This window comes from Stegodyphus dumicola, chromosome 12 (assembly GCF_044657685.1).
Source record: "Stegodyphus dumicola isolate Sdum_Otavi_A_Nest chromosome 12, ASM4465768v1".
Taxonomy (NCBI): Eukaryota; Metazoa; Arthropoda; class Arachnida; order Araneae; family Eresidae; genus Stegodyphus; species Stegodyphus dumicola.
Genome location: NC_140779.1, coordinates 65,717,234 through 65,733,909, shown reverse-complemented (window position 1 = coordinate 65,733,909; position 16,676 = coordinate 65,717,234). Strand labels below are relative to the sequence as shown.

General features: G+C 33.8%; 1 protein-coding gene across 3 annotated transcripts in view; it reads right to left on the bottom strand.

Annotated features, from left to right (window-relative positions):
• Window positions 1-14,601, bottom strand: part of LOC118189812 (protein disulfide-isomerase A5) — a 135,680-nt gene extending 121,079 nt beyond the window's left edge. For 2 of the 3 annotated variants that reach the window (XR_015038229.1, XM_085806506.1), the window contains exons 1-5: window positions 14,492-14,601; window positions 11,302-11,443; window positions 2,628-2,718; window positions 597-662; window positions 462-507 (exon numbers count right to left, since the gene is read on the bottom strand). Coding sequence is in view for 2 of the 3 variants with exons in the window: in XM_085806506.1 (XP_085662632.1) it covers window positions 462-507; window positions 597-662; window positions 2,628-2,718; window positions 11,302-11,443; window positions 14,492-14,545 (399 nt within the window). In the remaining variant the exon portion in view is untranslated. The remainder of the gene's footprint in view (window positions 1-461; window positions 508-596; window positions 663-2,627; window positions 2,719-11,301; window positions 11,444-14,491) is intronic. The other variant, XM_085806507.1, reaches the window with a different exon arrangement.
• Between the last annotated feature and the right edge of the window lie 2,075 nt (window positions 14,602-16,676).

The following is a 16,676-nucleotide window of genomic DNA, read 5'->3' as shown; positions in this document are numbered from 1 at the left end:
CTGTCACTGCTTAAATCTCAAATCCTCCATAATTAATTAGATAAGGTGAATAACCAGCTGATTCAATGAAATTGTAGACTGAGTGTCAGTTGGTTTCTGCTTCACTGTGATCGGTCAGTTCCTGGATTACACTGACAAGTTCATTTAGAAGGGAAAGGTTTGGCTCAACCTTCACAAGTAGTTTGCAAGAGTTAATCTTTGTTAGTATGATGAAACCTATTGTTAGGTGGATGAAATTATTTTAAAATTTAGGGAGCTCATTCTCTGAATGCATTAAGAAAGGGCAAAGTTATGCAAATATTTTATAAATTTTCACAACCTAGTGGTAAAGAGCCAGGAGGGGAAACATGCAAGGAAATACAATAAATATATTTTAAATCCTTTCATCTATTGAAAAATATCACTATTTGCAGATATTACAAACTCTTTAAATTTTAAAATAGCTAAAAATGTGTTCTAACCTGTACAGCATGTTTCCTATCATAATCCTTATGGAAATCGCCGTCTCTGAAATTAAACACATTTTAAAATAGATTATTCGTTTGATATTTTGAAAAATATAAGAAAAGCAACTCAGAAACACTAGGATAACTCACCTATAATGCTTAAGTATGTGAGGCTCTGGATTAACTTTTAACTTCCGGCATAATTTCCTTGCTTCACTGTCAAAAGAAAACAATTTTTTTTAAAAAAAAAAAAAAGGTGTCAAAAAAAGTAATTTGAGAGCACATATCATGAAAATTGTACTATTTTTTCATATTATTTAAGATTATGTCATAAAAATTTTCTTCCAACTCTTAACTAAAGATTTAATCCAGAATACTTTAAATCTTTGGAATAAAAAAAATTAAAAAAATCTACATACAACTCGCACCAGTAAGTATGAAGGATTAACTGATGTTATTTAGTATACTATAAAGCATGAAAGAGCAACCAATTTATTTATTACATGGTTAACTAAAAACATGATTCAGTGAATTAAGGAAATGCAATTAAATTTTGATTTCTCTGTAAGGCTGAATTTGAAGCTAACAACCTCTGACAATTCAAAATAAATATGTTTTATGTTTGCTAAATATGTCAAATAAAAACTCAGAAGTGTGGAACAGGTTTAAATCTTGAATTTCACCACAAATACTCCACAAAATAAAATTAGCATATGTGCTATTGATATATTCATAAAATACTTAACAACCAATGTACCAAAAATAAGTGAATTTTTCATTGGTAATATTTTTCCAACTTCAAATAACATGGTAACATTAACAGACATGATAATTTTCTTCAAAATATTCCAAAATGATTTTCTTTGGAATACAATATGTACATACAGGATATCCACAAAATGCTAGTACTCCTCCTAGTTCTATTCCTGGTTGTTAAAAGGACTAACTGCTTAAGGTTTTTGTTATTTTCTTCACATGTAAAATAAAAACAGACCTTATCAAATCTTCCATGATATCATACATTCTTTTAAGCAGGTAACCCTTCTGTGCTTAGCCATATTTAAATATTGAAATACGTTCTATATAAAATTTAATCTAATTGCCCTCTTTTGTATCTGGATAGACAGTAAAAGCTTGACTATCTGGAAAGCTTATGAAATGATGAATCTGGGATATGTGAAAATCCCAGTTAATAGAACATATGAAAAGCACAATTAAGAGTAGAAAAGCCAAATGAATAGAAGAAATTCCCAGTCTAAAATTATGAAAACAATCATTTTATTTGTTATCAAGTTGAATATCTAAAGCCTACATTTAAGATGATACAATACTTAAAATAAATGCATTTCAGACATAAAAGTGAATTTTTTTTTTTATAGACGTTAAGCATATGACAGTTAACTGTCATATCTGATTACGAAATCTTGTCGACCCTGATAGTTGACAAAGATGTTGCCAAAACTGGCCAATCATTTCAGTAAATTTTACAGAAACAGATCTTTCTTTCTTTAGCTAGATGATCAACAGATATAATTTATGGATATTACATATAAAAAAACTCAAATCCTTATCTATAATTTTTTGTTGTATTGCCATTGTTTATACATTTTCAAAGTTGCAAATTATGCCCATTAATGTACACTTTTCTTGATGCCAGAATCCTATAACATTGAAAATACTCTACTACGTGCTGTTCCTTGAAATACAGGGCCCAAATTTTAATCATTTTTTCAAAATATGTATGAAAAACTTATAAACAGCAGTTAACTTACATCCTTTCATATAAAAACTAAACTGGCTTATCGAGAATTAATCAGACTTACCTAAAAATTAGGGTGAAGATTGTGTTGCAAAATCATGTTTATTCTGTACTGCACTAAATAATGCTGTTTAGCAACAGTGACCAATATGTGCATTATAACAGCTTTACAAGTCTTTTATTAGATATATGTTTTAGGTAGGGAAAAATCCTAAAATTCTAACATATTCTTGCTCAAGGCTTCTGGTTAACTGAATGGTAGATAGTCAGGCTTTTATTATGTCTTATTGCTCTTATGTTTATAATGATTTAGAACCAGTTATTTTACAACAGCAGCAGAAAGGTGACTTTTCTACTGTAGTAAATTGTTAATGCAATCACGTTCAGTTTAAAATTGCATACAAAAAGTAATGAACACCTACCCTGAACAATCTACAACAGCAAGAGTAGCTTGGCCTTTGATTTCTTCAGCTACTTTTGAAAATACATTCATAAGTTCATGACTCTCTTTCACTGAAACACACATTAAAAAATTAATTATAATTATTATATCCCACACATATCACATAGGTATTTTTACAATGTCGTAAAATTATACAAATACAATAAAACTTACTGGAAAAAGTAAAATATCGGGTGCACACCAAATTTGGCAATTTCTTCATGAAATAATGATGGTATCCTTACTTTCTTCACTGTTAGGTAAGGAGTTTATTTTGGCAACCTTATTTTTTGATTACTCGAATCAATGGGATTCTACGACATTTCTCTCTTGGTCAGGTGTTGTTCGTTTATGAATGATAGTCATTATTTTTAAAACAATATTTGTAATGATCAAAACAAAATACCTATTTCACACTGGTGTGTTCAGTTGTTTCAACTAACCTTGAGCGATTATGATCATGGTAAAGAGATAGAATTTAGGGCTGCTATTTTCCTCACCTTTTACAATTTAGACTGAAAGGGAGAAATGTCTGTGTTACAGTGGTGCATAGGAATGGGTCTGATTGCAAATAAGGTTGAATGCTCCGTGAAATAGGTGATGAGATGTGTTTAGAAGATAACTGGGTAAAAATATACTTATGGGTGCTCCTTGGCAAAAATTGGCCGTACATGGATACCGAGTTTGTGCAATTCTTTGACTCATTATTTTGGCTTGCGAAGCAGCAATTTTTGCAAAGTCAAAATAACAAGACAAACAATTGCACAAACTCAATATCCATGTACACATCAACCTATTTTCACTTAAAAAGTCAAAGCAGCACCAAGTTCTACAGTACAGCCAATCAAAAAATGCCTAATCTCAATAAACTACATTTTAAATCAAAAAATAAAATAACATAAAAGAGGAAATTATTATGCATCTAAGCATTACGTAAAGCAAATATCCACTTACCTTATTTAGAAATTTCTTAGTCCTTCAGTCTGTGGCACACAAAATTCCTTAACAGCATACAAAAACTTCCTAAAATTATCTGAACTAGAATCCATATATCAACATCACCACATAAATTCACAAAAATAAGAGTCAAAAATATCCTTCGATATTCAACCATATGCATTTCCTTCCTACAAACAAGACATTTATAATGGCTGCTCAGTCTTTCCTTTACTTACCTTACTTATAATAAATTTAACTTCCAGTTTTTAAACTAAAGATTGACTTGGGGTTGAGCGTGATTAAATACAAGCACAGGCATACACGCTCTATCGTAGTGTTTACATATTAACTTATTACACAACTAAGCTACTAAAACAAAAGACCTTAGCAGCAGGGAAAACCTCTCGATCGCGCGCAAGCGTTTGGTAGTGGGCATGGAAACGTTTTAATTTAATCTGCACTTTTTCCCTTTCGTTCCAAATCATAGAGAAACTTCAAATTAATCTTACCACATTCAGCCATTCTACTGTCTGATCCACAAAACAACCAATGAACTTCCTAAGCAACACAGAGACCACAAATCCTTACAAATTCGTTTTCCTGTCATTCAAAATTTACGGCAATCCCGCAGCCAATTACATCATAATAGAGTTTCCATAGCATTCAACTATTCAGGTTACCATAAATGAAACAACTTGGCAATAAATTAAACAACTTTGCGATAACGCAAGGGGCAATCTTCAATCTACTCTAACCGATAACTAACATGCAATGTTGATGCTGAGTTCATGCAATTCTCAGTTTTCTTTTTTTTAAGCAAAAACAGATAGCTGTGTGCATAAAGAGAAGAACAGAGCAAAAAAAAATTAGAGGGATTTCATGAAAAAAGTGTTTTATTTTTTTAATGTATATTATAATCTTTGCTTAATAATTCAAATTTATATTTTACATTGCTAGTGTGTTTTCTTTTGATGTTTGTAAAGTTTGCCAACTTATAACAAATATCAATAATTTGACAATGTTTTCAAAAAGTCACTAAAGTTGGCAACTAGTACCAAATAAATAACTTTCACCAATATATAAGGGCGAGTCAAATGAAAGTGAGCCAATGCGAATTTATGACAAACAGAGTACTTTATTTAAAGGTAGTCTCCATGAACATTGAGACATTTATCCCATTGACAAATGAGCCGCGTGATCCCCGTCTCATAAAACTCCTTGGGCTGTCGATTCAAAAAGTCTGTAACCGACTCCTTCATGGCGGCGTCCAACACGAATCTCGTACCCTTGAGATGTTTTTTTAGTTTCCCGAAAATGTGAAAGTCGCATGGCAACAAATCTGGGCTGTATGGAGGATGTTGCAGTGTGTCCCACTTGAACTTTGCCAGTTGTGTCTTAACCACATCAGCGACGTGGGGACGAGCATTGTCGTGTAGCAAGATCACACCATTCGTCAATCTTCCAGGTCGTTTGTTCTTGATTGCGACACGCAGACGATCCAGCGTTGCACAATATCGCGAACTATTGATAGTCTCTCCACGTTTATCAAATTCAATCAGTAATGGCCCCTGACAATCGAAAAAAAAGTCAATAGCACCTTTCCCGAGGAAATGACAGCCTTTGCTTTCTTCGGGGGGGGGGAATTCAAATGTTTCCACTGTAAGCTTTGCCGGCGTGTTTCAGGTTCGTAGTGGTGGCACCTGATTTGTCCCCAGTCACAACTGCAGACAAGAAGTCGTCACCCTCATTGTGATACCGGATGAGATGAGTCAAAGCAGCGCCGAAACTCTCCGTCTTCTGGCGGTCGTTCAAAATCTTGGGCATCCATTGAGCACACAAAAGCCGATAACTGAGATGATCATGAATTATGGTGTGAACCGAACCGTGACTGATGTTCACACGTTCTGCCAGTTCATCAATGCTTATCCTCCGTTCTTGTCTAATCAGCTCATCAACCTGTGCAATTGTGTCGGGGGTGATTGCAAGGTGGCTTTGGCCCGGTCTTGGATCGTCTTTGCAACTTTCACGCCCTTCTCTGAACCGCTTGCTCCAATGCTTCACAGTGGCCAATGCGATGCAATGTTCACCGTACACAGCAGTCATACGGCGACTAATTTCATGTTGGGAAACACCTTCAGCTGTCAAAAACCTGACCACACCACTCTGTTCCTCTTTTGGAGCGTCCATTATGTCACGCTACCGTCTTCAACCCAGTGTAAGAGCGCCTTAAAGAACTTTAACCTCACACTTTCGCGCCACTTTCGTAAATGAAGGCTGTCTCTGTGCTACGCGCATGTGCCGCAGATGATGGACCGAAACCATTCTTGCTGAGGAGGGGTTGGCTCACTTTCATTTGACTCGCCCTTATACTATATAAAATGCATGACACTGCCAAGCTGACTTCTGCCAAAGATGAAAGTGTAGTACCATCTTATAGTATAAAACAAACAAGTTAATACAGTACAAAGTCTGTAATCCGGACTCGTCAGGACTTCGGCGATTCCAGAATAAGTTTTTCTGATTATAGATCATCAATTTAAATCTGGTAAGATGGCATGCAGAAATTATACAATTAAAAATATGTGTGTGTGTGTGTGTGATTATGGCAAAGCTTCGAGGGCTATCTGCCTAAGGGGAGGGATGCCTTCGTGGAGGACTTTCTAAGGGAAACTGGCTCGTATACACGTTACACATGGGGAAAACCACGAAAACGCCCATGTAGCCAGCCCGTTCGCGGGATTCGAAACTCAGACCGAACTACCAGTGTTCAGTAAAAGAATGCATTCTATATTAATAGCAACATTTATTACATAAAATAGCTTAAAATAATGTTAACTTTAAAATTGAAAACAAATCAATCTTTTTTTTTTTTTTTTTTTTTTTTTTTTTTTTTTTTTTTTCAAATGACTAGGAATCATTGATATCTATGAGAACTTTTTGTTTTTTATTTGTGAATGCAATTATAATTCAAATTATGCAGAATTATTACATGAACGAGGAGTTATATAATTAATTTTCAAATCAATTAGGCTTAAGAAGCATTAGATAGTTTGTAGTTTATACATGAAGCATCTATTTCACAGTGCTCTTGAAATGTTTTTTACACTTCACACATATAGTTTTTGATTTTGTCTTTTTGCTTTGAGCATATGTAACATCTCCAGTATTATACTTTTTTAGCTTTGTTTGTGGTTCATCAAATCATTTTCCGTAAGAAACTGGCCAATTCATAACTGGTATACCAATTGTCTGTGGTAAAGTTTCTTCCCGATTTGTATAATGGAGCTAAGATGCACTTTGCTATTTCACTAGAACTGTTGACTTTTTTGTATGACTCGCCTGGCTGCTGATCCACGTAAATTTCCATTTTGAAAGTATAGAAGATTATAGAATCAACCACAGCAAACATCTTTATAACATATCTTGCAGGTTTCTTAGGCAGAAAGGAGCATCGTTCTCGAAAAAGTTCTAGCTTTTTGTTCTGAGTCACGAATTCCCCTACATGATATAACTTCTGTCCAGTTTTGACAAAATTTTCAAATAAATCTCTTATTGGAGCTAATTTTTCACTCTATCTTCTGTTATCCCATAGTCCGACATCATCAAATTATAAGGCACGAAGAATGAAAAGAAAATGCTTACAGTTCATAGTTTTGTGAAAAATATCCTGTGCCATCACTCGTCCATAAATCTCTAACATATGCATGGGAAGATTTGTGCAATTCAGCTATGTATAAGAGTCCTAAAAAAAGCAAAGTTTTGCATCTCTTTCTCTTTTAAAATTTCCCGAAATATTTTTTACATGAATATTACAGCATTTCACAATCATTGTGTCATCAAATATTACATTCCATGCACCGATGGGTGAAGACAGATCTATAGATGTATGTGTATTATTAGGAAACTTTTTTATGATATTATGGAACGCCACGCACCTTTGACCTCGAAAGGGTTCTTTCTGCCACTATATTGTTTTATCTCTTCCTATTAAATAGTCAGTTTTATCATAAGGAATGTCTTCTGAAGAGTTGCACTCTTCTTCTGATACAGACTGATGATCACTAAATATATCTTCATTATCTGAATCTCCTAATTATTCTTCTACAGAATCTTCATCGGACAAAACCTCCTCCTTGATCATATGTCAAATGAGGAAGAGACCGAACAATACGCCATGCCTCATGCTGAAAAATAGCAACACGAAAACACACATGGGGTGTCGGCACACCCCAGACTGCTCTTTAAACCACAATAAATGCTCGGAATTTACCGTTTCTACTCGAGACATCTAGACTATGATGTTGGAGGCAGTTACTGATGGACCTAACCATTTCGAATTATGGACGGAGATAACCGGCGATTTTTTTTAGCGTCTTCCCGGGTTAAAAATACAGGATAAAAAGTGAGAGGTATAACTTTTGCAAGACACACCAAGATATCATATACAGCCCGGGATACATGTGGTCACCAAATGTAGTGATATCTTGCCACATTGTGTCATCAAATATGTGATGGTTTAGTTGAGATTGTGTCTGCATGGCAACGCTTTTTACAAGGAAACTTTTGTGGGGAATGTGGTTTTATTTCATTCTGGTGGTTTTTTGGTTATGTGTTGAGTAATGGCATATAGTTCCATGAAGGCCATTGTGGAGAGATATAAGCCATGTGTTTTAGAATGTATTTAAGCTAGATTTAGTTCGAGAAAATGTGTTGTTGGAGTTATTAATGAAGCATTTATTCATAGTTGTCTTCATGTTGACAGAAGTGTATTTTTGCAGTTTTTATGGAATACAGGATTTTGAAGGCGAACTTGATGTGAGAAGTGCGGCTCTGTTATGATGATTTGAAGAAAAATTGTGTTTCTGATGGATTTGTGTGGATTTGCAGAAAAATTGTTGAAGGTAAAGAATGTGATTTTGAATGAAGTTTGTGGTTTGGATTCTGGTTTTCCAGCAGTTGTTTGTTTGAAATTAATACTTTGCTTTTTTGGGAACTATTTTGAATGGTAAGTGAATTTACTTTTGTACAGTTTTAATTTTGTAGAGAGTTATTTTAATTCTTGCACTGCTTTAAATTTGTGCTGTAATTTTGGTTCTAGTATAGAATTCAGTGCTCCTTCGATTGGCGATAACTTTTGATCAATTGGTGATAAGCAACTTTATTTAAACTGTATGTGAAGTCATCATTCTCCTGATTATTTTTAAGTGAAAATAGATCAATGTGTACATGGAGAAATCCAAGGCAGTGCACAATGCTGAGTTTATGCAATTCTCTGATGTTTTTTTAAGTGAAAATAGATCAATATTTACATGGACACCAAGTTTGTGCAATTCTTTGACTTCTTATTTTGATTTTGTGTAGCGGCCATCTTGAAATTGTGCCTTCCTGGGGCCGATCAGGGCATCAAAAAAGAATCTCAAAAAACACAAAAGGCACCCAATTGTAAACTGTTGACGTTATTTTTTTTAATTTTTTAATTTATTTGTGCTGAAATTATTTGGAATTTATCGTTGTTATTTTAGTTTAAATTTGTCGTCAAACATTTTTGACGAGAAACTTACCTAAATTTTGGTTTTTATTTTGGACTTTTAGTGTAAATCGTGTGCAAAAAGGTGGTTTTTGCTCATGCGAAAACTGTGTTTTTTTCAGATATTTGGGGTTTTAAGTTTAAAATGTAAAAGAAAAAAATTTAGATAAGTAAAGTCGTGGAGTTGGCAAGAAATTTTTCACCAACCCAGTCCGTATATGACAGCAGTTTCAGAAGCTTTATAGCTATGTATTCTTATTTTTAAATTCAATATATGCTTGACTTTTCGGACTCTGTATACAACTTCATATAAGTTTTCTTTAATGCATATTAAATTCAGATTGATGATTAGTTCATGTAGCTACAATATATTACAACGTTTAATTTCCTTATTTAATATTTCTGTTGGTTACGATTACCATTACATATGCTGGAATTAAGACACAATAACACGCCGAATAAATACTAATTCAGAAGTCAAACAACAAAAATCAGCGTTATACCTACAAAATTTTCACAGGACTAGTTTCGATGGTTTTACCGAACCATCATCTTCAGCTGCAAAACCGCAAATGAACAAGATAGGAAATAATGATTAGATAAGATAAGAAAGCCTGGACAAGAATAAGCAAGTGGCGCCATCTGTTGGCGAAACCAGAACTAAAACATAATTTCTCTAAAAGCCGAAGGCAAATTTGGATTGGAATTAGGATCGTTAACTAGAACAGAAAGATTTTTATGAATGTGAAATGCCTCTAGAAAATCCAGTTCTCCAATGGAAGATGTTTTTTGAATAATTTTGGCAGCAGAAAAATTGAAAGTGTGATTTTCGGACCAACAATGTTGAGCAACAGAAGACTTCTGTGTTTCCTTTTTTCTAACATATGCCTCATGTTCTTTGACGCGAAATTTTAAGGCTCTCTTAGTTTGGCCAATGTAAATTAAACCACACTGGCAAGGAATCCTATAAATACCCCAGGAATTCATATCCGGAATGGGGTCCTTGAGTATAGAAGTTGGAATTTTATTGATGGGAGAATAAACAACCCGATAAATAAACACTTTAAATAGAATAAACACTTTAAATCATGTCATCCGACTAAACAAAAGTTAGCTTCATTTTATTCCTATGTTTTCCGTGCTCTTCAAGTTTGCTCCTCCAAATTCGCCCTTGATGAAGAACTAAATTATTTAAAAGCAATAGCTATTGACAGGGGCTTTTCACCCAACATTATTAATCAAGCAGTTAAAAAATTCTCATCTCAACACACTAAAAGCCACACTCTTATTTTAGGAGATTATAAAAATTCTGTTGTCATTCCCTTCTTTCCATCAATTAGCTATAAAGTTGCACATATTTTGCAGAAATTTAACTTTCGGGTTGTTTATTCTCCCATCAATAAAATTCCAACTTCTATACTCAAGGACCCCATTCCGGATATGAATTCCTGGGGTATTTATAGGATTCCTTGCCAGTGTGGTTTAATTTACATTGGCCAAACTAAGAGAGCCTTAAAATTTCGCGTCAAAGAACATGAGGCATATGTTAGAAAAAAGGAAACACAGAAGTCTTCTGTTGCTCAACATTGTTGGTCCGAAAATCACACTTTCAATTTTTCTGCTGCCAAAATTATTCAAAAAACATCTTCCATTGGAGAACTGGATTTTCTAGAGGCATTTCACATTCATAAAAATCTTTCTGTTCTAGTTAACGATCCTAATTCCAATCCAAATTTGCCTTCGGCTTTTAGAGAAATTATGTTTTAGTTCTGGTTTCGCCAACAGATGGCGCCACTTGCTTATTCTTGTCCAGGCTTTCTTATCTTATCTAATCATTATTTCCTATCTTGTTCATTTGCGGTTTTGCAGCTGAAGATGATGGTTCGGTAAAACCATCGAAACTAGTCCTGTGAAAATTTTGTAGGTATAACGCTGATTTTTGTTGTTTGACTTCTGAATTAGTATATGCTGGAAGTTGCAGTCAGCACATTACAGGTACTTATTCAAATATAACAAATAAATTCTAACTAGTATTTGTGATGTTGGAGGAAATGGGTGAAGAAAGATACTAGCATAATAATGGAAAGGATTATTCTAAACAAGTTCCAAAAAATATTTATCAAAATAATCTGAAGCATTATGTAAGTAACAAAATCAAACATGAGAAAGGAATAAATATTTCACTCACTACTTCTAGTAAAGAGTACCAAAACATTGTTTTTTGTGCGGCACAATTTTTTAAGTTCTTTGGCATCAATGATATCTTCTATTAAGCTCCGAGATGAAGTTTTTTTACATTCTACTGTCCTAAGCTGTATAAAAAGCTGAAGCTGAAATAAAAATTATGTCAGAATGAAAAAATAAAAAGCATGGGTTACTAAACATAAAATCACAAAATCTAAGATATTTAGCAGTAATTAGCTATAAAAAGGGAAAAAATTGAATAAAAAAAGGTATGAAAACTGATTAATATACTATAATTAACATAAGAACTTCAAAATAAAAAAAATCAATTGCTGACACGAAACATTAAACTAAAGACAAAACAATAAAAAATAATAATAACAGTTCAATAGTTAAAAATTTACAGAATGTATATTTATGTCAAATAATCATCATAATTTATGCTTGCCCAGTATTGCAGAAAACTGAAAAACTTATTTACTTATATAAATGCTTTGATAAAAATTTAAATATGATAAACTTCATACTGTGCAACTTAACAGGAATCTATACACAGAATGTTCAATGAAAAATTTTAGTTTGACACTTATTATTAAAAAAAAAGGTAATTCTGTATTTATTTAACTATATATAACAATGATAAATTATAAAATGATATGGCTAATCTTTGGAATATAGTAACAGGTAGTTTGGAGACATTTTTGTAAGGCGATAAAGGTTACCAGCTAGGACTTTAGCAGTGTACATAGATAAAGTCAAGAGTGTGCGCAATGCCATTTTTGTGCAATTCTGGGATGATTTTTTAAGTGAAAATAGGTCAACGTGTACATGGATACCGTGTATGTGCAATTCTTAAAAACACGGCAAGCAGTTTGCGATTCTGCACTTTCTCCCAATTTCGCACCTAATCTTCGTCATGATTAAGTACTTTTGTTCCATAAAAGTTCTAGCATAAGCGTAATTCGGCTAGCAGATTGTTAGAAAAAAATGTTGAGTAAACAAAAATCATGCCTTTACTTCGTGAAAATAAAATGGCATCCAAACAAAAACTAGCAGGTTGCCGTAGCAGGGTTGGTCACCAAAAAATCACCAAGTTACCATAATCCAAAGATTAACAAATGATATAAGAGGAATATACATGATCAAATTATAATTAACCAAAGAACAAATGTGTTTCTTATGTTACAAAACTGCAACCCAGGTAGAAATTAAACGTGCATGTTTAGACAATATAAAAAGTAATTCATTTCACTTGCAAGCTAATGTAAACAGATACCTTGAAAATGAATTAATAAATTATAAAGCCATCAATGAACAGTGTAAAGATAACGAAACCATTGTTAAATATATTGAAATTATTAATATGTTTAGTAATATCAGTGTTCCATATCAATAAACTCCATTTTTCATATAACTTACCCTAATATAATAATTAACCTTCCATCTTATCCACCAGATCAAGTCAAAAATTACTTTAGCAACGGCTCTTGCAATCCAGTCTTTGGGCAGAGTAAACTTTAAGGTACCCCTTGTATTCTGGCAAAGTTGTTTGATTTATCGCCAAGTTGTTGTTTCATTTACGGTAGCCTGAGTAGTTCAATGTTATGGAAACCCTATTGTGATGTAATCGGATGTATGATTCTGGGAAATTTTGAATCATGGGATGTGTTGTAAGCGTTTTTGTGGTGTGTGTTGGTTTGATTCTTTAGACTGTAGAATGGCCGGGTGTAGCAAGATTAATTTGAAGTTTCTGTACGATTTGGGGGAAAATAGCTTTGATTGACTGGTGTGTAAATGAAGGTTTACTAATAGCCATTATAAGTGTCCTGTATATAGGAAGGATATGCGTCTAGTTGAACATAAAAACTGTTTAGATGGATTTGAATGGGTTTGTAGGAAGAAAGGTTCAGATGGTAACTATGTGAAGCATTCGATCAGAAAGAGTACCTGGTTTGAAAAAAGTCATTTGAGTATGATTGATATTTTGATTTTTACGTGGATCTGGGTGTACGAAGGGAATTCGAAAATCATGGTAAGTGAATATTTGCTTTTGGTAGTGCTTAAATGTATAACATGTTTTTCCTTTTTTATGTTATTTTATTGTTTGGTTTAAAATGTATTTTATTGAGATTATGTATTTTTGTTTGCCTATATTGTAGAATTTGGTGCTGCTTTGACTTTGTAAGTGAAAATATATCGATCTGTACATGGACAAAGTAAAGGGAGTGCGCAATGCAAGTTTGTGCAATTCTGGGATTTTTTTTTTAAGTGAAAATAGGTTGACGTGTACATGGATAAATTTAAAAGTGCGCAATGCCATTTTTGTGCAATTCGGAGATTTTTTTTAAGTGAAAATAAGTCGATGTGTACATGGATACTGAGTTTGTGCAATTGTTTGTCTTGTTATTTTGGCTTTGTGTAGCCAAAATAACAAGTCAAAGAATTGCACAAAATCGGTATCTATGTACCGCCAAAAATCGCCAAGGGGTACCCTAAACTATACTTTTACCCAGTCTTTTTAACATATTTCAAGATATATCTTAAGAAAAGGAATTTTGTTGTATTAACATTAGGATTTTTAATAGGCCAGGCAATTAAGAATGTCCATCCCAATCCCACCAATGCAAACTTCAGACATGATTCAGTGAACCTGGCATAAAACTGAATATTCTTTCAAAATCTGCAAATCGATTAAAGTAAGATAATATACAATATGAGGAAGGTTATCAATAACAACAGCGAACAAAAAATATCAATTCCTAACAGATGAATAGAATGAATTCAATACTTAAAACATAAGACTTTTAGGCACGTAAAAATACAGCTGAATTTAAGGTAAAAACATAGCTGAATTAAAGGCAAAAACACAGCTTAAGATCGGCATCAAAGGTAAAAACACAGCTGAATATCTGAATTCTAAATTTCTAAACAGTGAATTTCTATATTTAGGCGTAATCATAGAATTTATTTTTTTTTTTTTCCTTTTAGAAATTTATACAACAGAATGTCTCAATTGGTTGATAGCCCTTTAAAATAATACAAAAAGCCGGTATTGTTAGCAAGCCGGTTGTCAAACCGGTTCTCAAAAAAATGTTTCTTTCAGAATAACAGTGGATCACTCTTCTTTTAGTAGTGTGTAAATTTATAATTAATATATATTTATATTCATTTTTGATAGATAAAAAATACATTACCATAAATATTAAAATAAGCGTAAATGCCATTTGCCATACGGTCCTACCGGCCATGATTCATCCGTGTTTATCTTTTTTCTCCCCACACATACGTAGATTGTGAATTGCTGCCAACTTTAAAATATAAATCATGTACAAAAAAATATAAATGCCATATAAATTTCAAAATATTACGCGAATAAGAGTACGGACAAAGGAAAGTCGACTAATTACATTTAATGTCCTTGAACATATCCTCTTAAGTCTACATATTGATAAATTTCTCAAGTCGCTAGGTATTAGGGCACTTCTGGAAAATATGCAGATAACACAACAGGATTTAAAAAAGTCAACTTCATAATAGTAGATAAAATGTAGTGCTAATAATTTGTAGCAAACACAGTAGAACTGCTTCAAGACAAAGCAAGTAGCAGCACGTCAAAATCCGCTGTTAATTTCCTGGAAAAATGGAACAAAAAACGTGTATCAATGTACATTCCTTTCACTCATAGCCTTACTAAATCTCCTAATGTACAATCCATGGATTTTTTGCGCTTTTGGACTTTTTAAAAGCGGATTGTTCAGACGTCGGTCTATAACCCTCCTTAGACCTTGCAAAGCTGTTCAAGAAGAATGGCATAAAATACCTCTTTCGTTAATAAAATAGACTTTATTGTCTTGGAAATTACGGTGTAGAAAGATAGTGAAGACTAAGAGTTATCAAATGTACCATTTAAAACACAAAATGTTTAGGTAAAATATTTTTATAAATACAATGAAAATTTTCTCGTCTAAAAAACGTGGGAACAGCCCTAGTATTCTTTCCAATTTATTTTTCAGAATCCAGAATTATTTTTCAGTATGAACTTTGCAAAAAATAATCAAAATATACTTCATAAATATAGGGCAATATTCTTTGACTGGACTTTTGAGGAGACTTCCTCTGTAGAAACTGATGTTTATATATAATGTTGCGATGTAATGTGAAGGAATTGGATACACATCCTCTTTTTTGAAAGGCGCGGTAAGATGGATTTCATCGCAAAGCAGTTTTAGGGTTGCCACATTTGGCGAGAAATCGCCCATTTAGCGACATTTGGCAACAAAATTGGCGATATGCCATGGTCGGATGGAGAACCTTCTGGAACAAATTCTTACCGGTTTAGCCCAGAATGTTCTCGAACACAAGCCGAAAGCTGTATAAACCCTGCTGGTCTGCAGTCAGTTAGTGAGTGTCCCTCGTCCAGAGGACAAGTGATTGCCTCGTCTAGCGAGCTGATAGTCAGTCAATGAGCGAGTGCCGAGTGGATCGTCGAGTGCACCGAAGGAGTCTCCTAGAGTATCGCGGTTAGTGCATTGTCGAGAGAGCGTTGTGAGGTCCGGGAACGACTGAACCGAAGAGTCGGGAGCTGTGCTCTGTACGTCGTCGAGTGCATCGCGAGCTGTAGCGTGGAGAGTCTCGAGAGTACGTGGAGTTCCGAGAACGACCAAGCAGAGTCGAGAGCTGTACTCTAGTGCTTTGCCGTGAAGCTGTCTCCACCGTGATAACCTGACAACCTGGAGGCTGTGTCGCTGATCGTGTCAGCGTGTTTATAGTAGTTCATCGACGACTGTAAAACGTGTTTTGGAGCTGTCCTGACAATAATGACTAATAAAGTGTGTTTCGATACTTCATCAAGTAGTGTCGTCATTATTCACTCTAAATCCACACGAACCCCGTACGAAAGTGAAGGAAGAAAATAACGAAACAACTGGTGTCAGGAAAAAAAATGTAACAGTATAAACAAGAAAATGACATATAAAACTTGTAGAGGCGAGACCAAAACAAAAGTAATGAAAAATAGACAGCATTCTAGCTGCACTACATATGTCATCGTTTTCAATTTTTTTTTCCCCCCAAATTAATGTTTTTTGGTATAGTGCCAAAAGCGAAACAGAGTCAAGTTGAGTTGTTCTGTTCCGGTGCACCGGAACATATACCAAGAATGATTTCAGTATTTTTTGGAATGCTGGATGAGATATTTAAAAAACTTTATATATTCTTTTAACAGAAATTTCTTAAAAAGTTAAAAGAATTCGCTTTCCTATATTGTCTAAAAGCTAGAAAATAATTCTAGCTTTTATTTTATTGCAGTCAACAAAAAATTGCGTTTCGTGTACTACATCTTCTTGATGTTTTCTTTCATATTCTTTCCATTTTCTTGAG